Source organism: Pleurodeles waltl, chromosome 1_1 (genome assembly GCF_031143425.1).
Source record: "Pleurodeles waltl isolate 20211129_DDA chromosome 1_1, aPleWal1.hap1.20221129, whole genome shotgun sequence".
Lineage (NCBI taxonomy): Eukaryota > Metazoa > Chordata > Amphibia > Caudata > Salamandridae > Pleurodeles > Pleurodeles waltl.
Genome location: NC_090436.1, coordinates 438,688,813 through 438,710,563, shown reverse-complemented (window position 1 = coordinate 438,710,563; position 21,751 = coordinate 438,688,813). Strand labels below are relative to the sequence as shown.

The 21,751-nt window shown below is 43.8% G+C and overlaps 1 protein-coding gene across 1 annotated transcript in view; it reads left to right on the top strand.

Annotated features, from left to right (window-relative positions):
* GTF2H2C (GTF2H2 family member C) overlaps positions 1-21,751 on the top strand; it is a 229,619-nt gene that overhangs the window by 171,678 nt on the left and 36,190 nt on the right. Inside the window, exons 12-13 of the mRNA XM_069224368.1 lie at positions 4,857-4,920; positions 14,576-14,679. Of these exons, the coding sequence (XP_069080469.1) occupies positions 4,857-4,920; positions 14,576-14,679 (168 nt within the window). The remainder of the gene's footprint in view (positions 1-4,856; positions 4,921-14,575; positions 14,680-21,751) is intronic.

Sequence of the window (21,751 nt, the reverse complement as noted above, 5' to 3'; positions counted from 1 at the left end):
ATACAAAGATTTAGGTGGCTTGGACCCTGTCATATGGCCGTTCAATTCTCAAGGAATTAAATGTACTGCATGTATGTCTCATAAACCTCCTCCAAAACGTGAGGTCTGGATGCAGTCTCTACAATATTCTAAATAATAGGCAGATGTAGTAATTTCAGGTGGCTGGCCTCCAGTGATAATTAATTACACAGCTAATTGTCCAGCATAACGGTGACAGAGTTATGCAAACTAGGCAAGTATGTTATCAGGTCAAAAAGTTTGAGTTTGAGTTTTTTGTAGAGCATGTTAATAACCAATTTTGGTTTCCTGGTGCTAGCCTTGATCACTAGTTGGAAAGCAGAATCACAGTAACTAGTCTATTTGTAGCCATTCTCAACTATATTTTTGTGGTAGCTGGTCATTATTGCTTTGGCCAGATATTGAATTACCACAGACTGGGTAGTTCAGTTCTTACAAAAGGTGTTATGAAGAGAGGGGTTTGAGTCTTGTTGATCTATACTAGATTTCAGTTGTTTACCTATGAGATATCTGACAAAGTCTCACCCAGAATCAAATGGTAAGGTAGCAGGACTAAATAGCACAACGTCTGGTTGACAGAAATGCACTTTTTAAATAGTTTGTTAATTTGGAGAATTACACATATACTCCCATGTTTGATATTACTTGTGAGAAAGGGGTACAAGCTAAATTCTTGTGTGAAGCCAAGTTGGATAAATCGCGGGAAAAGGGTTCATATAGCTAATCCAGCAGCAGCAGTGTGATGCTCAGACATGATAGATGGGTTGATTTGATCAACACAAAGCTGTAATAATGGCCAAGCTGAATATAAAGAGGTTGCTAAAAGTTATTTTTCCTGAGCAAAGAACAGTGTTGGGTGACCACAGCTGGCATAAGGGATCACATCTCAAATCAGTCTGAAAATGTGATCAGAGCCCCTCCATGTAAGGAGACAGCCGAACACCTTGATCTGGGGATGGTAATGATGGGGAGTTACTTCAGAAGCAGGGCTTTGAGAAAGTCTTAAGAGACGGCGGCATGTTTCCTTTAGCAAAGATCACAGCTGCCATCTTGCTAAATGTTGGAACATGAAGCCTTATAAAGGGGAGTGCGAGGCCTTAAAAGGGACACAGCAGGGCAGCTTTACTAGTGACACACCCCAGCAGTGGCCAAACGGGGAACGGATCCTTCTGGCCTCCACAGGGAAGCTGTACATTAAGCTTTTACACCATGGAACAGAGGATGATACTCAGTTTTGCGTATTGAATTGGACTCAGGTTGGAGTAATTTGTGTCATGACTAGTGGACCCTGAAGAGAAAATTGCATCACTCATCACAATCCTCCTGATTCCAGTTTTCCACTGTAACGTCTATTAGTCACTTGGAAGAGCAAGTGGATTGTTTGGCCTGTATCTGCAGAGGTAAGATCACAAGGCTGCCGTACCAACCCCTGAGGTGGCAGCGATTTTAGCCTTGGTGGACTTCTGAAGGTATTTCTTCACATTTAATTGGATGATTTGAGTCCCGACCAGGGGTTCCAAAAAAAGTACCAATCCAGAGTCACAATCTTGAGTTGCATTGGGAAGAGAGGATCCTAAAGGCAGCAGTGTTGTAAAAAAGGCAAAGAGGTTGTGGCCTCTTTTTTTTGTTCCTTGCTCATCAGAAAGTGGCTGTAAGTTTCAATCTTTGCCTAGGTTGAGGCAGCAATGCCGTTTGTGAGGAGTAATGAAGTAGGTTGTGCACCACCATCAATAAAAATATAAATGATAATTCAGAAAAGTCCCAATTTGTTGAGCATATAGTAACGTAGGTTTTCGTAGGTTTCTTCCAGAAAATTTATTTGGTTAAAGATACTTGATGTCACAATAGATTTATGGAGAGAACCAACCCAACAGCCAACGCGTTTCGCCCTATATACTTGGGCTTCTTCAGGGCGAGTAGTAAGTTCCAATATGGGGTCAAGGGTCGTTTATGAAATGAGTATAAAACGCGAACGAAGGCTCACATGACGGGCGGCAACGCGACCGGGCCCGTCTTTCTACTCTTTCTGACTTGGAAAGTCCGGCCGGTTATTAAATACTTTGCAACTTTACAATTTATGTTCTTTGAACCTTCGTTCGCGTTTTATACTCATTTCATAAACGACCCTTGACCCCATATTGGAACTTACTACTCGCCCTGAAGAAGCCCAAGTATATAGGGCGAAACGCGTTGGCTGTTGGGTTGGTTCTCTCCATAAATCTATTGTGACATCAAGTATCTTTGACCAAATAAATTTTCTGGAAGAAACCTACGAAAACCTACGTTACTATATGCTCAACAAATTGGGACTTTTCTGAATTATCATTTATATTTTTATTGATGGTGGTGCACAACCTACTTCATTGTTATTTAATATTTGGGGTGCTTTATCCCACCCCTTTGGTTTCTTTGTGCAGTAGGAACTCTTTTTGGTAGTGCACACTATACTCTATTATATTATGTGTTATCTATGTACATTGTGAACACTTAGAAACTACTAGGGAATGATGCGTTCCTCTTTTGGGCTTACTGCACTTGTTTTTGATTGAGACCGTTTGTGAGGAGTGTCTAAATATGGATTGTGGAAAGAAGAGGATTGCTGTACTTCAGCCAGATTGCAATGATGTACCTTATGCTCTGGTACAAATATTATTGATGTCGATATTTGTGGTTACTGACAATTCTGCTTTGAGTTCCATGGGGAGGTGATGGTAAGGTTCAGCAATGTGAAGGTTGGACAACTTTTAAACATCTTAGAAGTGTAGGTTGGATACTTATATCCAAGGTGGTCCTTGTTGCCTGGTCTGAAGTTCCAGGGAGACACTCACCCAGTTGTATTCCCACCTATCCACATTACTTAGGCCTAACTGGCGGGTTTGCCTTTGATTGGAGCTTAACTCTGAAATGTACATGAGCTGGAAACCCACCCACCTCACCACAGCAGATCTACTTCCCATGCTTGATTGTGGGTAACCCCTTGACTGCCACCCTTTCCCTCATTCGCTCTCCTTGTTACACCGCTCAATCCCCCTCCCTTCCCCCCCTTTGCTTCCACAGCTCCACTCCAGCACCACTAATCCAAGGACTGATGTTGGATGGAGAACCCAGACTCTTGCGATATCCAGGGCTTCCCTGCCCCTTCAAGGTGTGCTATTCCTCACCTGTTGATACCACATCTCTTACCTGTCAATAGTGATCTCACAGCCAGGTCTCAGCCTCCCATTCTCATGGCAGTCAGTGGAGGAAGTATCAAGATAACACATGAAGACCTTGCTGCTCTGCTACTTTTTTGATCTTTTCAGGGTGTTTTGCATTGGGGCAGCCTAGACAATGACTGTTCCACATAAGTGGGTACTTTGTGTACAAAGCTCGCGTATAACTTCTCCAACCCATGCCCCTGCCAGGCAGAGCTCATTCAGTTCACATCTACCCCATACCCCTACTAGGCTACACTCCCCCCACTTTTAAATCCCTTTAAACAAGACTCTGCCTAAATCAGGAGTGCGTGTATACAACAAAGGGGAAGATAACTGTCAGCACGACCACATTAGGTGAGTTCCAATTTGACATGTAGTTACTCACATGACAAAATATCTCCATAGGCGTTAATGGAGTCACTTGTATTTCAAAACTGTATCATCCTCCAAAAAAGTGTTCCTTCCCCATTTACCTTAGTGGCATCACCTACATTTTTGAGCAAGAGGTGTAGGTGTAATGCCTAAATAGCTGCAATTTTTATGGCTTCGGGGAAGCCTTCGCTGATAGGTAATACATCCCACAGCCACTAGCAGTATCTGTTTATCTACAAACTTCAAAAATACATTTCTGGGCTTAACAAAAGCACACTATTGAGAAGCTCTCAAGATTAGGAGTATCGACGCCAGGAAACTGTCATTAATTAGTGGTACTGTGGAAGCGAACAACCGGAGAACTTTTAAGGAAGATCTAAAAAAACAAATTGAAGAAAAATGCAATGTTCAAATGACGCCAGCTCATCACTGCAGTAAAGCACAGTTGCAATTTTTGCCTTATTATAAAATGAATACATTGCAGAAGGAACATCTTTTTGTATAATTGTTATTGCACAATGATTACGCACAGCACATTTGTTGTGTCCAAAGTGTATTAAACATCACTTTCCACAAGTGAGTAAATGTGGAAGAAAGACATGCATACATACATGCAGTGTATGTTTCTAGTAAGATGGCAGTTTTAATCCGCTCTGCACGTCTTTGTGGTATTTCCTATTGTCACAGTCCGGCACGTTGGCTGCCGCATATGATTGTCCATTGTGATATTTTCGTTTGTTTATGATTCTGAGCAGCTATGCATTGGAGGGAATGATGGTTTGGAGATCTGCTGTGATGAACTTTCTTATGTTCATCCCTTATATATTTGTCACTGTGAGATCTCATTTAGCGGTCATAGTGTGTAGTTATATGAAGCTGCATTGGTGCAGTGACCAGCGGTATGTGACAAATCTCTTCAGTTATCCATTGCCTACTTTTTTATGGTGGGTTGTTGATTGGTACGGCGCTGGACGACAGGCATAATCTACAGCCATTCTTTATGTGCGCATGAGAGGGACAAGCGTTGTGCACTGAAACACAGTAAAATGGGGTATCGGTGGGGTTCCATGATCAATTGAAAATTAATTACTGTTTCGCATTAGCACAAGTTAGAACATAAAAAGGGCCTTTTACCTGATAGGATGACTTAAAAAAAAAAAAAAAGTATGGCAGACTTCTGCCAATTTTTACTGCAAAGCACAGATTGTTTCTTCTGAAGTAATTGCATTTTATATTTTTATATTAATTTATTATTTTTCTTTAACAAAGGTTTTCCTCAGCAAACCATTGCATCACTTTCGGACCAGGATGCCAAGCCGTCTTTCAGCATGGCGTAAGTCACAGAGGATTATGAGCATTTAAGTGTATGTAATTCAATCAATCAATCACTGCATTTGTAAAGCGCGCTACATACCCGCGAGGGTGTAATTCATGCACCTTTCTCAAATGTATCTACAGATGGTTTCAGAATGTCGGGCTTGCAAGACAAATGAGAACACGAAGCAGCTAGAATGCATAAAACAAATTCTTTTAACGTTAAATGTTTAGTGTAGTAGAACAGATTTGGCACCATAGTTGTAACAGCTTTCTACATGCTACTAACAATTTTGGAGCAAATTGTATACTCACTTATATACATTTGTAACGGATAATACGTCTTGCCACAGGTGCCATATGGGTATTTAAACATGTTGTAACCTCTCCTTCGTATTCACAATGGTGATAGAGTAACTTCAATAGTCTGTGCTGCAAATGCGTTTCCACAGGAAATGACGCACAGGTTCTAATACAAAAAAAAAAAAACATTTCTTCTGTGAGCAACAGAGTCGTGGATCTGGACAACAGCAGTATTTTTTTCATATTCTTTTACTCTCTTCCTCCCCACCCTCTTTTTATTTATCTGGTTCATACCTAAAAAGTGTTTAAGCATAGCAGTGCATGTTATGTTTTGGCCCTAAATTGGTTGCAAGTGAGCTTTCTTAGAGAAGCCACCGTGGTCTTTAAAGACTGGTAAAGCAAGGTATTTTTGGGCTCACATGTCCCTGGCAAAATGTCATTGTAGTCCCACATCTTACTAAGCCTTTTTGCATACAATGCTGACTTAAACACTGATCACTATTCAAAGTCTATTGTGCCATAAAAAGCAAAAAATGTATAACTCATGGTCAAAGTACTTCATGTTGTGCAAACACCGCTCCGTTTCAGGCTCAGACCAGGACAGGGAGCTGAAGTTTTTCACATAACCAAAGCTCTGCTTTCTTCCTCCGCTGAAGGAGCCACAATCTGTCCTCAAGGAACTTAGAGATACTTCCCCATACTTTGAGAGTCCTGACATTTGTCAACAGTTCCATACTACCGTTCAAGATCATGCTTTACCAGTCAGAAAACTTCTACCACTTTTTATTGAATGGTGGTCTGCCTTAGTTCTCACTGGACTCATCTAGGCTCTAGGTTGGTAGCTATAGTAGCTTTTCTGTGCAGTGCTGGCACCATCCTTCACACTGATTGTGGAAAAAAAAAAGAATGAACCTTGTCTATTCATACAAGAATTTGAGACTCTAAGATTGTCCATTGAACAGTCGTTGACATTTTGCACAATTTTTTAACTCAAAGAACAGATGATGGACAGAATGCTGAACAATGCAAACGTTCACCCCCAGTCACACAGATCTGGGTTTTATCCATCTTTTTAAGCTTGGCTGATGACGGATGATACCCTGAAACCAGTCCCAGGATGCTTGTTTCTGGTCCTGGGAGGACCTGGCCTGGCAGTTTGGGCTGGACTGTTCCCATTGGGAACAGGGTCAAGACTGATTTGCATATGGCTGGGTCCAAACTGGGTTAGCATGGTGAGCAAAAGAACAATGGATTAAACCCAGAGCTGTGGCTGGGGGTGAATATTTGTAAAGTTTCAGCACTCCGCCTATCATCCTTTTGTGTTGCCATTTGCAAACTAGTAAGATGAATTTTCTGGGTCTGAATTTGCAAACATTGAGTGAATGTTCTAAAAGGTCCTAAAATTATTCTCATCAAACTTATTTTTATCTCTGCAAGGGCAAACTGGAATAGATAAATGTAGGTTGTTATGGTAATCTAATTATGTTTTGGAATTGGGCTATCCCCTTAAACTGTCTATCATTCTGTTGCCTTGCCTTTTTGAGATATGTGATTTTGTATGTACTTTTATGGCAATTGCTGAATAAAGATCTTTTGACTGACTGACTGACTGAGTGAATGTTGTTTGAATAACTGTTGTCTTCCTTAAATGCTAACCCACTTTTGTGCATTTTACTGCTAGGATGACAATCTTTTTACCTGAAATGTCTTTTCTTCACATGTTGGCCCATCTGCGGACATTTTCCCTTTTACTGCAAGCATATAAGGCAATTGAGGGGTGGGTTTCCATCCTGTCAGTTGAACCCACTGATTCGGTGATCCGTGAGTAGTATAGAGCCCAACTTATCATTTAGTGACGCCCTGATTGTGCCTGTTTTTGTGATCTAGAAAAAGCCTTCATCCTCAACTGAATTGACTGAAAAAGGAGAGAAGATGTAGTGACCAGGTATTGCCTATGCCCATGAGACTGATAGTCTACACTTGCGCAACTTCTTCCAGTTGCCTCACTTGATCAGGAGTCAAAGACTTTGGACTACTTGAGACGCAAAGATTTCGCTTTTGTTAGTGTGGCTTAAGTCTGACAGCAATTTTTTGGGCAGCTAATTGCTTCGGCAACGGCCTAGGGTTGGAGGCACTTTTTAAAAACCTATTTTAAAGAAGCTTAACCAGAAAAATGTAGATGATAGAACAGACATACAGAGTTACATTAGATTTGAGTATTAGATATAATCAGTTGATCACTATCATTACATTTTTGGTTGGAACACCTCCCACACCCCCAAATTATGTTGCCAGTTGTGCCTCAGCTTCTTATGTGCGGATTCATGATAGTTCGTGAAACCTGCACCAATTTCACCATATCTTTGTCAATTTCTTGAGCCATCTTCTATTTTGAAGGATTGTCTTTTCAGTCTCCATGCACTAGTCCATATTATGACACCTGCCCCTGTTTGGCTTCTGTATCTCAGCTGGGCACTGCCAGTTTGGTATTACACAAATGCTTTCCATACAAGTGTATGGTGAGATCGTCCAATATATAATTAATAGCATTATTTTGCCATCCTTGTTGATCTCTTCATTAGATACTCTCTCTAGGTGGTTCCTTACTATTTCCCAAAATACCTTTGGCCGTGGGCAGTCTGACCATATGTGAAGGAAGCCATCTTTCTCCCCATCTTCCCTGAGGCATAGGTCAGAGCCAGTGGTTCCACGGGCTTTCAAGTATGTGCCTGTGCAGTATATTCTACGCAGCAGTTTGAGGTGGACCAAGCTGAAACTTGCCTTTATGGCAGCCATTCTAGTTGCCCATGTCGCCTCCTCCCACACAGTATGGTCCAGACTTCAGTCTTATGACTGATCTTGTTTGGCTGGTATGGTTTCAGTGAGTACTTTGTTTTATAGGAGGAACACTCATGCACCTTGACATACAAAATGTGTCTCTAAGTTGTAAATATAAAAAAATTGAGGTTTACATAATGTGTCTCTAAGTTGTAAATATTAAAAAGATGAGTCTTGGCCAGCCTAAATTTCTTTTCCAATTTGTCATATTTCTTCATCTTTGAGCCTGCCAACACATCCCTAACTTTTGATATTCTATTTCTGGTACAATTCTGGAATTCTGATAGTGCCCTGACGTCTTTCAAGAGGTGGCAGTTCCAGAGTGAGGTTTCCCTGTTACTTTTAATCGAAGTCTGATTTTCCAGGCTTGTTTTATGATAAGCGTGGGTCTTGATCAATCACCCGAGGGCTTTCTCCCATAGACCATTACGTGATATGCCTATTGAGCAAATCGGCTTGCTGTATTTGTGGGACAAAGGTGCAATCATTCAGAACCACCAGAATGGGAGGCCTAAGAATAACAGCAGCTATCTGGGCGAGAGGTACCACCCCTCATAAACTCTCCCAATTAGCTTATTTAATGATGTAGGTGGGATCCCTGTATTCCAGAGTAGGGTTGCCTACAGCATCATCTAGTTGTGAAAAGTAGGTGCCTAGTACTGAAATGGTGCGTTTTGTAAAGCGTGGAGGAATCTGGGCAGGGACATCATGTTAAAGATGGCAGCTCTACTTAGTTGGCACCAATGCTCCATTTCCACTTTAAATCTGCCCAGGATCGCTACTAGTTTGTATTTATAGCTTGTGTCTCTGGTAATCTAAATAGCAAGTTTTTTTTTTTTTAAACGTGAGGGGGATTTTGTGAATGGGCATACTGTTTCTGGTCTTGGCTTCCACTCACTAACAGTGAACACAGTAGATTTCTCCCAATTTATGTGGTAACTGGAGTATTATTCTTACGTAGTGAAGATTTTGAACTCTTGCCATTGATTTGTCTGGTTTGGCCAGCTATAACAATATGGTGTCTGCATAAAGGGAGGTCCTGTGGTTTTCCCAACCTGCTGCCCTCTAAGGCTTCTAAGTTGTGCATTCCTTCCAACCCAAGATGGCAGTGGCTTGACCACCAGGGCAAAGAGCAGAGGAATACCACCCCTGACAGAGTAGTTGTGACTAGCATGATGCTTCAGTGGCATGCTTGGATGCAGTTCACTGGCTTCTCTGGAGATATGCAAGCCTCTCTAATAGACATGCTGTTTGATGGGTCTCAACTGTTTGGTGAACCTTTAAACGAAGGCAGACCACAACACATTCCCTAGACCTTCCTACTTCATCCAGTCAGTACCGTTACCAGTTTCGCTCCTTTCAGTGCTACTCAAGAGGATTGGCCTGCGACCTGCACAACGGCCTATTTCCTCCCCAAAAAGCACCCCAATCCCTGTGGAGTGGTGGGGTCAAGCAACTAATGCAGAGGCCATCAGGGATAGCAGACTTCCTCTTTAGTTTGCCCTTAATGGCACACAACTACCCTGGAAGCAGGATCTTCAGGGGTGGCAAATTAGAACATCCGACATGTGGGTGCTCCAGATCATCCAACACGGCTATGCCCTGCCATTCATTTTTTAACTGCTGCAAGTCTCTCACCCACATTCGAACATCTCTCAGAGGAGCACTTACACATCTTGCTTAGAGAAGTGCAGGCTGTTTTTGCCAAAGGGGTATAGAGAGGGTTCCGACCCAGGAAATAGGGACTGACTGTTAATCCTATTATTTCCTGAGAGGCATTTTTCACATTTTAAATTCCTGCCCTCTGAATAACTTCTTGCGGAAGGACAAATTCAAGATGCTCACACTGGCCCAGGTTCTGTCTGCTCAGGATCCAGGTGATGAACAGTGGCTTTGAACCTGCAGTACACTTGCTTCCATGTACCAAACTTGCTGTTCACAGATGCTACTGTTGATTCACGGTTCATCAGTGACCCTCAGGTTTTCACAAATGGAGTGGTGGTGATCACAACACACCTTCAGAGATCGGGTATACTTGTTTTCTCCTACCTCAGTTGCTGGCTGTTGAAGGCGAGGTTGCCACAGTCAGTTGTAGACCACCTCCAGATGGCAGAGAACCTCTGGACATTTCTAGGGTTCATGATGAACATGCTAAAATCACACCTGACTACTTCCCAGAGACTACATTTAATACATTACATTTAATTGGAACCATCCTGGATATGGTGCAGTTTCGAGCCTTCCCTCCACCACAATGAGTAAAGTACATTTAGGCTATGATCCTGATCTTTCAGCCTCAGTCCTGAATCTATGTGAAAGTGACTCTGAAGCTTCTGAGCCTCTTTGCAGCTTGCTTCCTGCTTGTTGACTGTGCCAGGTGGCATGTACGGTTCCACAGTGGAATCTAAAGTCTTAGGGGGCCCAGCACTTGGAAACCTTTTGGATTGCATCCTGGCAAAAGACCTACAGCGATGGCTCAGCCTTTTCTACTGGCGGCAGACCCCTCTCCCTGCCCCACACAAAGCTGACAGTAGCGACTGGTACATCTCTTCTGTGATGGGAATGTCATCTGGGAGAGGTTGGGATAAGAGGATTCTGGTCTTCAACAGAGCCTGCCTCCGAATCAACCTGATAAAGTTGTGGGCCATTCGCTTGGCGCTGAAGTCCTTCCTGTCGTACAGCAAAGCAAGGTTGGATTCAGGTGCTCATGGACAACACCACTGCAATGTGGTATTGCAGCAAGCATTGCAGAATGGGGTCCTGGGTCCTGTGCCAGGAGGCACTTCGTCTCAGAGCTGGCTGGAGCGCCAGGGCATTTTCCCGGTTGTGAACCATCTGGTGGGATCTTTGCACACCAGAACAGACAGACATAGCAAGGGGTTCCTGGTTGATCATAAATGGCGGTTACACTCCGGGTGGCACAAGGCAATGGTGGGGAGGCCTGGTTAGATCTCTTACCACCATAGAGAACACACAATGTCAGCACTTTTCCGTGTTGGAGTTTCCAAGAAGGTTCTCTCCCGGTGACGTGTTCCAGATAGACTGGAGCATGGGACTCTGTTTGCCTTCCTGCCACTACTTATCCTGTCCCAGATTCTGAAGATGAGGGGCGACTGGGCCCATGTCACCTTAGTGACTCCAATTTTTGCAAGAAGAGTGTGGTACCTGGTAAATATGGACATGAACAGTTTTGCTTCGATCTGGCTACTGCTTCAGGAGGACCTCCTGTCGCAGCAGCAGGGCAGATTTCTGCACCCAAACCTGCACCTTCATGAGTGGAGATTAAGCGGCAGCAGTTGACAGCCTTTGATCTTCCTACTGAAGTTGTGGATGTCATCATGTCTGCTAGTCTTCTACGCTGGGTGCGGGGACAGGTTTGTTGCCTGGTGTGGCACTCGCAATACTGATCCATTTGCATACAGAATGTCCTGTTGTTCGTTCTATCCATAACCCAACAAAGACTTGCATTGGGCGCTGTTAAAAGTAATGTTTGCCTTTTCGGTCTTTTTTTAATGTTTGCCTTTTCAGCCCTTTTACATTTACTGGACCTACCGTCCCTGTTCAGATCAACCACTGTGATTTTCAAAAGGTTTGACGCATTTATTTCCTCCAAAACCTTTTGTGATGTGTCAGAAAAATCTTAATTTAGTTGTTGGTTTCCTCATGTGTACACCATTGAAAACACATGACATTGCTGCCTATTATATCTCCTGACTTTTAAGAATGTGTTTCTGGTTGCTGTTACCTCTGCTCGTCGCATGAATGAACTCCATACTTTCTCTGTGCAACCATCTTATACCACTTTTTTCCAGATCAAGTGGTCCTTCAAATCAACAAGGTCTTTTCGCCTAAAGTTGTTACAGCTTTCATGTTGGACAATCCATCACTCTTCCAACATTCTGTGCCGCACCTCACCACTCGAAACAGAAGATCCACCTCCAGCTGTACCCTACAAGAGTATTGAGGTTGCACATCGATATCACCAGAGCATCAGAAGGATAATCAGTTCTTTGTAGGGATCTCTTGGACAAAGAAATACAAGGTAGTGCAGAAAAGGATTCTGGCAAGGTGGATAGTCCTCTGCATCAAGATCAGCCTTCTGAAGGTTTGAGGGCCTGTTTCACTAGGGCCAAGGCTGCTACCACTGCAGTGGCATACGGCATGCTTATACTTGACATGTCAGGCTGCGACATGGGCTTCAGTACACATGTTCACATGGCACTGCTGCCTTGACAGCAAAGTCCATCAGAAAGGCATTTTGTTTGTTCTGTCTTGCAGAAATTGTTAATTTGAGCCATTCCACAGACCCACTCCCTTCAGAGATATGGTTTTGGTATTTATTCTACACATGAGGAATCTGCAATTAGAAGTATCCAACAGAAGAACACGTTTTGTATGCTTTTTAAAGCTGTTTCTGGTGGATATTCTATCTGTCGACCACAAAGAGCTTTACGCACTGCCCTCCCACCTTGCTGTTCTGTGGACTGATCTCCTTTCCAGTATAAAATGCGCCAATCTAGGAATCTGCACTCTGATATTAACTGATTGTGTTCTGAGTCAGAGGGCGCAAACAGTGTCAAGAAAGAAACAGATGTCAACGCACAGGGGTGGTGCTTACATGTGGCTCTTTTTGTCACTTCCGGGGTGGAACGAAGTCAGCACAGAGCTGCATGATTCCACCAGCTGCATGTGACAGCATTGCTGTTAAAATCTTCCAGATTCCGTCTGGCACCTGAGGATATTCTATATGTAAGGATTCTGCGGTTACATAGAGTATCCACCAGAAAGTGCATTATTGAAGGTAAGTAATGTGTTTGTCATTTTGTTCCCGGATTCGGATGCCGCCATGAGTGAGGAGAAAGTTAAAAACTTGGGTATTGGGCGCACCTTGCACTTACATCAATATGACTAAGGCTGTTTTGAACAACTGCTAAGGCCACCATTGCCATACATACTATCTGTCTATCACCCAGTGCTGAACTCTGCATAGGGCCAAACCTCTCTAGTACACAACACACACCACAAGAGGTAACAAGACTAAGGGGGCATTCTACTAACATGTGCCTGTCGGGCTCATTCAGGACGACTGCCAGGCCCAACTCACATGCATTTTATTGACATTATGCTCTTAAGGCTTGCTGTTGTGATGATTCTAAGTTGTGCCTCAAAGTTCTTTATAATCTGTTTGCCTAAGCAACGATGCCAAGGGGTATGAAGGCGGTGTTATTAAGATTGATTCCCAGGTATAAAAATAAAATAAAATGAAGACTAAATTTTGGGATCTGGCACTGGCATAAATCCTAGCTATATATGCTATAGCCATTCAGTGGAAATCTTATTCCGCTTCGAGGCTGGAAGGACACGAAAACAAACTGATTAAGTTGGGTATATCATAGCAGAAGGCAAAGCTATGGTTGTGGGACCCACAAATAGAAAATGCTAGCCCAGGCAACAAACTGGGAGTTTATGATGCATTCTTTATAGACCAAGAACGATGAGACCATTATGGGATGCAGTAAGCTAAATATATATACAACAGAGATTGCAATGGTGGTCATCAGTGTGATATACCATCAGATAAAATATGAGGGAGTACCTATTTGTTATGTATTGGGCCCTTTCCTTTTTAACTAACACCCCCTTCCCCCTCACCTCCTTTAAATATGGAAACTAATTTAAAACGGTTAGATGCCTTTGGTGCACTCTATACGCCCCCACCTGGGCCTGTAACTAAGAGAGTATATGTGTGCAGACTGAATGGAAGACATTGGAAAGTATCTTACCATAGCATATATCGAAAATAGGAAAACTCTTTGGACTATATTTAGGCTGGACTTGTAAGCTGGTACAGTTGTGGTCAATTGAACGAAGTAATAATAATAACACATAATACAGATGCATTGTAAATTGTTTGATACTTTAAAAAAAATAAAAAAAATAGAAGGATATTTTCCAAAAATCTGTTTCCCGAAGCATTTCAGCTTCATGGCGCTGCCTTCGCCCTTTCTCATTATTAGCCACAGTGGAATCAACTCATATATCGACAGAGAGAACCGGGCCAGCTAAGTAAGGGAAGCTACCTTTATAGTGGCTCTCTTTTAGTTCGTAGGCTCTTTTCCATTATCAACATCTGACCTGCCACATTGTCATCCATGGGGCAAAACACACAAACCCGTTGTCTCCTTTTCTACAGAAAGTAATTGGCAAGTGTGCACTTGCGTGCAGGAAAGGAGTTAGGGGTGCCTTATCCACCCATGCAGGTGTTTGTGTACAGTGCAAGTTTGCAAAACTCTAGATTAAACATATTTGATTAGGTTGCAGCTCCCCGCTAGATGGCAGGTACACCCACCCGTTGATAAAGGTAAAGAGCCTAAAGACTAGGCAGGCTGTAGTCACCATAAAGGTATATTTATCCTTCTTGTGGTGTTCATTTTGTGCTACATTTATTGAATGAGTACAGGTATACATGTTATATACCTTTTGTTTTAAATACATTTCTAAATGCTGACCAAATGCTTCTTTGTTTTAACTAGGCAATTAGACAGCAATAATGAGCCGGGTCTTACTCTAGGAGGTTACTTCTGTCCACAGTGTAGGGCGAAGTACACTGAACTCCCTGTAGAGTGCAAAATCTGCCGTAAGTACTTAATTTAATTTTTCCATAAACAATTATGCTTGCCTTTGTAGTCTGTATGCATCGTACATAAACTATTCATAACTCTCCAGTCTCCCTTTTGTGTAGTAAATGGAGTGCTTGATTTACTTCGTACTGTAAATTAGAATGGACAGATTGAAGAAGGTGTACATCCTTAGTGGTCATAAATGACGTTGCATTGGCCACTCATGCACAATAATATGAGAGGAATTAATATATGACCACATTATTACACTACATTTGAAAACCTTTATGATTTTATTTGTGTGCAATAACAGAATTCCGTGGCTCTCATTATGAGTTTGCCGGGATATGATGTTTGGAAACTAACGGGCCAAAATACCCAATTCCCACAACAAATTCCAGCTATTCCAAATTTTGTTTCTCAAAATGGGGAATAGCTCTACAGACCCAGGAATGCTGCGTCCTTTATCACATTGTTTGGCCGATTCCGGTAACAAATCCAGACATCCCCCCCCACCACTGTGTACATGTGCAAAATGTCAGCAGAAATGCTGGTTTTGTTGTGGAGTATTGGGTCAGGGTAGGAGAAGGCAAGATGGGCTTCGCGAGAGAGGGTAAATGTTGTCAGCTAGCCTTGTTTCTGCTCTGGGCAGGAGGTGAAGTATGTACATAGACCCGGGCTCTGCCATTGAACTCGGGCTGTCCTTCTTTTGTGGTTGAGGGTAATGGAGAGTATGTTCTGGGGCCTGCTTGGGTGACCACTGTATGCTCCCTTTGTGATGGTGCAGGTGACTGGCAAGATGGCCACAGTGGGAAATTAACTCTCATTTAGGGAGCCTTTTTTCTATTTCTAATTATTCTGCATAGCTTGCAAACAGATGGAGGTAGGCAACTCTCTTGGGTAATCTACTGATCCCTCTTAAGTTCTGCTGTTATGTGAACCCCAGACCTTGGTGCTGACATCCCATGCATATGTATGTGCGGTTTGTGTGTGGCTCATGTTTGACAGGATACTTTGTGTTTTGTGAGAGTTTGAGTACTGGGCTGATAGGATCCATTTTGAATGGCCCTTGCTTTAGCATGGCATAAGATGAGGCGTGGATGCAGCTTCCCCAGAAAGTGGAGCTGTATTAAATGTGTTTCTGTCTCTGGAGGGTGAAGATCAGTCTACAAAAACAGAACGCAGGTAACTACGGGGCTTAAGCACTTTGAGTGGAGGAGAGACTGTACCAGAGGTCTGCGGAATAAACTTTAAACATTTAAGCGAAGTGCACTGTTAGACGGATCTAGACCTCGCGGGTGACTTGAGTGAACTGCACCTGTGCTCAAACATTACTTTGTCCCAGGGACAATTCTGTTAGTGGGGGAGTGTATTGAAGTGTATAGTGCCTCAAGAAAGATTGCAAACAGGATTACAACCCTCTGATTCCCCTAAATATACTATGTAGTATTATGTATGGGTGTGTGATTTAAAGTGCAGAAGAAAAGCAGTGGGCTAGACAATACGTATCTGTTGTCTGACTGTTGTGTTCTGAGCTCTTGCCCACCACACTACCTGTATGAGAGGAATTTGAGTGGTTGCCCTCACTACCCTGAGAGTCAAGTTCAGAAAAGGTGCACTCGACCCAGTTTGCAGAGCCATAGTAGGACTGTCCCCACAACACCAGTGGCAAACTATCTAAACAACCAAGGTTTGGCCCAGTAGTTCCTGTCCACCCTGTGGCTCCACAAATGGGGTCCGACAGGTGATCTCCTGGGTGAACACACCATGACTGAGCTGCTGATCAGTGCAGTGACAAATCAGTGAACGGTGTGGTGGTGGCAATGCTGTGTCCCTCTAACCTAAATGTTGTACATGATGGGGAAGCTATTTTCTTAAGAATCCCTAACATCCCTGGTGTGCTGAATTACTTTGAGATGGTTGAAGAAAATATACTGCAAACAGCAAGCCCTGAAACCTTTTCTCATAAAAGTTGCTTTAGAAATGGTAATTCCCAACATATCTCACAAGATTAATTTGCCATTCACCTAATGCTCGACATTTCAAGTCTCCTCAAACAAGCCAGAAACATCCCATTACCCAAAAAAAGCCAGATGAGGACTTATCAATCTTTTCAATTTTCATACCTAGAACCCATTTGCTTTTCTTAGGATTTTTTCAGAGTTACTATCAGCAAATCAACTACAAGACTGTTATCATAAATTATCTTGTGGATTATAATCAGGCATCTGCCAATTACATAGCACAGAGTCCGCCCTATTTAAAATATGTGATGCTTTACTACGGTTTCACAAGAATGATACACAATCATTACTCCTTTTGATCTTTGTGCCACTTTTCAAAAGATCTTCCACAACATTTTTATCTTGTTTCTACAGCAAAACTTGTGTGTATTTGTCCTGCATTTATCATGGATAGATAATTTTCTCTTTTTGCCCACATTGATCAATTCAGTGCATATCTATGGCACTCAGGTACACATCAGTCTAAACGATTAACTTAAAGAGATGTGTTAAAATTGCTTCTTGCATCCAAGATATACAAGCAGAAATGAAAGAAAATATTTGGTGCTAAATGGATCCACAGATGAAATACTTTTATAGGCCTTCAAGTGAGTGAATTGCTTCTTTTAACTGGCTGTCACTTGGTCAAGCTCCTTGTAGAAGTACTACGGTGAGACATTTAAGACTGTTTTTGTTTTTGCAGCGTTCTCTTCTTTTCACAGAAATGGGTGTTAATTGAAAACACCCGTGTAGGAAGTTGGCTCTGTATATACTATTTCAAAGTAAGAAATAGTGTGCACAGAGTCCAAGGGTTCCCCTTAGAGGTAAGATAGTGGCAAAAGTAGATAATTCTAATGCTCTATTTTGTGGTAGTGTGGTCGAGCAGTAGGCGTGTCAGAGGGTAGTGTTAAGCATTTGTTGTACACACACAGGCAATAAATGAGGAACACACACTCAAAGACTTACTCCAGGCCAATAGGTTTTTATATTGAAAAATATATTTTCTTAATTTATTTTAAGAAGCACAGGTTCAAGATTTACAAGTAATACTTCAAATGAAAGGTATTTCACTTAGGTACTCTAGGAACTTTGAATAATCACAATATCATGTACAGTCTTTGTAAACATGGCAATAAGCTATTTTAAAAGTGGACACTGCAAAAATCAACAGTTCCTGGGGGAGGTAAGTAAAGGTTAAATTTGCAGGTAAGTAAAACACTTACAAGTCTCAAAGTTGGGTCCAAGGTAGCCCACCGTTGGGGGTTCAAGGCAACCCCAAAGTTACCACACCAGCAGCTCAGGGCCGGTCAGGTGCAGAGGTCAAAGAGGTGCCCAAAACACATAGGCTTCAATGGAGAACAGGGGTGCCCCGGTTCCAGTACCCACGTCCTCGGGGGGCAGACCAGGGGGGTTTTGTAGGGCACCGGGGGGGGGGGGGGGACACAAGAAGGCACAGAAAGTACACCCTCAGCGGCACAGGGGCGGCTGGGTGCAGAGTGCAAACAGGCATCTGGTTTTAGATAGGGAGTAATGGAGGGACCCGAGTGTCACTACAACGATGCAGGCAGGCACGGGGGGGGCTCCTCGGGGTAGCCACCACCTGGGCTAGGCAGAGGGTCACCTGGGGGTCGCTCCTGCACTGAAGTTCGGTTCCTTCAGTTCCTGGGGACTGCGGGTTCAGTGTTGGTTCCAGGCGTCGGGTCCCTTGTTACAGGCAGTCGCAGTCGGGGGAGCCTCTGGATTTCCTCTGCAGGTGTCGCTGTGGGGGTTCAGGGGGGTCGTCTCTGGCTAGTCACGGGCTCGCAGTCGCCGGGGAGTCCTCCCTGTAGTGTTGGTTTTCCGCTAGTCGAGCCGGGGGCGTCGGGTGCAGAGAGGAGAGTCTCACGCTTCCGGCTGGAAACGTGAAGTCCTTAAATTTGTTTCTTTGTTGCAAGAAAGTTGCAGGTTGTTGAACAGGGCCGCTGTTCACGGTATTTTCTTGGTCCTTGGTTGCAGGGCAGTCCTCTGAGGCTTCAGAGGTCGCTGATCCCTGTTGGATGCGTCGCTGTTGCAGTTTTCTTCGAAGTTGGGAGACAGGCCGGTAGGGCTGGGGCCAAAGCAGTTGTCATCTCATCTTTACTGCAGGGCTTCAGGTCAGCATTCCTTCTTCTTGTTAAGGTTGCAGGAATCTAGTTTCCTAGGTTCTGGGGGGGCCCTAAATACTGAATTTAGGGGTGTGTTTAGGTCTGGGAGGGCAGTAGCCAATGGCTACTGTCCTGGAGGGTGGCTGCACCCTCTTTGTGCCTCCTCCCTGTGGTGGAGGAGGGGCACATCCCTAATTCTATCGGGGGAATCCTCCACGCACAAGATTTCTAAAATTAAGGGTCACCTCAGCTCAGGACACCTTAGGGGCTGTCCTGACTGGTGGGTGGCTCCTCCTTGTTTTTCTAATTATCTCCTCCAGCCTTGCTGCCAAAAGTGGGGGCAGTGGCTAGAGGGGCGGGCATCTCCACTAGCTGGGATGCCCTGTGGCGCTGTAACAAAAGGGGTGAGCCTTTGAGGCTCACCGCCAGGTGTTACAGTTCCTGCAGGGGGAGGTGAGAAGCACCTCCACCCAGTACAGGCTTTGTTCCTGGCCACAGAGTGACAAAGGCACTCTCCCAATGTGGCCAGCAACATGTCTGGTGTGTGGCAGGCTGGCAGAAACTAGTCAGCCTACACTGGAAGTCGGGTATGGTTTCAGGAGGCATCTCTAAGATGCCCTCTGGGTGTATTTTACAATAAATTGCACACTAGCATCAGTGTGCATTTATTGTGCTGAGAGGTTTGATACCAAACTTCCCAGTTTTCAGTGTAGCCATTATGGAACTGTGGAGTTTGTGGTTGACAAACTCCAAGACCATATACTCTTATGGCTACCCTGCACTTACAATGTCTTAAGGTTTTGCTTAGACACTGTAGGGGCATAGTGCTCATGCACATATGCCCTCACCTGTGGTATAGTGCACCCTGCTTTAGGGCTGTAAGGCCTGCTAGAGGTGTGACTTACCTATGCCACAGGCAGTGTGAGGTTGGCATGGCACTCTGAGGGAAGTGCCATGCCGACTTAGTCATTTTCTCCACACCAGTACACACAAGCTGTGAGGCTGTGTGCATCTGCTGAGTGAGGGGTCCCTAGGGTGGCATAAGACATGCTGCAGCCCTTAGAGACCTTCCCTGGCATCAGGGCCCCTTGGTGCCAGAGGTACCAGTTACAAGAGACTTTCCTGAGTGCCAGGGTTGGGCCCATTGTGGAGACAAAGGTACAGTTTAGGGAAATAGCACTGGTGCTGGGGCCTGGTTATCAGGGTCCCAGCACACTTTCAAATCATAACTTGGCATCAGCAAAGGCAGAAAGTCAGGGGGTAACCATGCCAAGGAGGCATTTCCTTACAACCCGCTTCAAGTTTTTATAGTCCCAGAAGTAGCTACCTTATAACAATTTAAAGAGAGAAAACTGCTTATCCGTTCCATCACAATGGCTACTAAACAAATGCATTAAAAATGCTATTATAGAACTAGACATTTGTACTTGCTCAGTAATCAATAATATGAAGACCAATCACCCAGTTTCTCCATTGTTTGCCAATCTAATTCGATTTTTAAGTACTCTGGATCTTGCATGGAGCATTCTCAGAGACCAGGCTTAATTGCCTTCTGGGCAGAGTGCTGAAACATGCTGTCGAAATGGCAAATGTAACAAACTTGTGTCTGTCAAAATCTCCACCTATTAACAGGTTTGGTTCAGCAGCTGCTCCCATAGCCCCCAAGGGCGATGTGTTGATATGAGATACCAGAAGATTATGCAACTTTAGAAGCTTTCAAGAAGGAACTGAAGACTTTTACATGGTTTGAATTGTAATAATTGACTTCCAATGACTGTCATCATTATACTCGCAACTTTGCAGGTTTTTGTCTTCGGTCCTTATGAAATAATGTTTTATTATCATTATTGTTACCTTCTAGTCCCTGCTAGGCACATATTTAATATCGTCCATATTTTTTTTAATTGTTTATTTATGCATAGAAAGGAACACATAAATAACTATGCACTACATCATAGCAGATTACATTTAAGGAAAAGTACAGTCAGTCAACCAACCAATGGCAGTACCCGTTTGAGGCCCCCACCCGAATTCACACATTGTGCTCTGACCTAGTAGGCATAGAGAAATAAACATTTATAGTACTAGACTAGGTCGAACCAACCACCACAAACGTATTGGGTACATTGATTAGTGGTGCCAACCACTAAATATTCATTGCAGTGCATTTCAATACATTAACTATCAAACAGACAGAACACTGTGATTATAGTGAGCACTGACAGAACAGAAGATAGCGCAACAATGCCCATACGACATCGAAGGTATCATTCACACATGGCCAAGAGTGGGGTAATGCCTGGGGGGGTGGGGGCAACTGGACAACAGTCCATATACAAATCAGGGACAAGGATGAGGAGGAGTTGCACTCATGACGACCCCCACATCAAAAGCCAACCCTGGAGACACACCCACCATGATACTTTTAAACTCACAACCATGCCTGTATAACCACCAACCTCATTCCTTGAGTGGATTAACAATGTCCAAAGCTCAGCAGGTGGAAGAGTCAGTTAAGGGGTCCTCCCCCTCACTCTCTCGCACATCAGATAACTCATTTATCATGTCACGCCAGAGCTCCAAGTCGCAGTCAGCATGTTCATCCACTCGAACCCTTCGCAGGCGACACTCCTCTGCAGTGGCCAATTCAGCCAAGTCACTCAGCCAATCAGCACGCAGCGGGGGTACGGGCTAGCCCATCGGATTGCAATAAGCCTCTTCGCCAAGATAAGCCCCAGCTGTGCAAATCTATACGCCGTCTTACGACCCTTCTTAGGGACAGGGAGCAGGCCCAGCAAACAGTGTTTCATTGCTACCTGCACTCGCACAGCCGTGACCTCCCTGAGTGCCCCCACTACCTGACGCCAAAAGGGCTGGACAGAGCTACAGACCCATGCCATATGATCGAATGAAGCCGACGGTGCCTCACAACGGCCACAGCTGTCAGGTCTTGAGGGGGATAG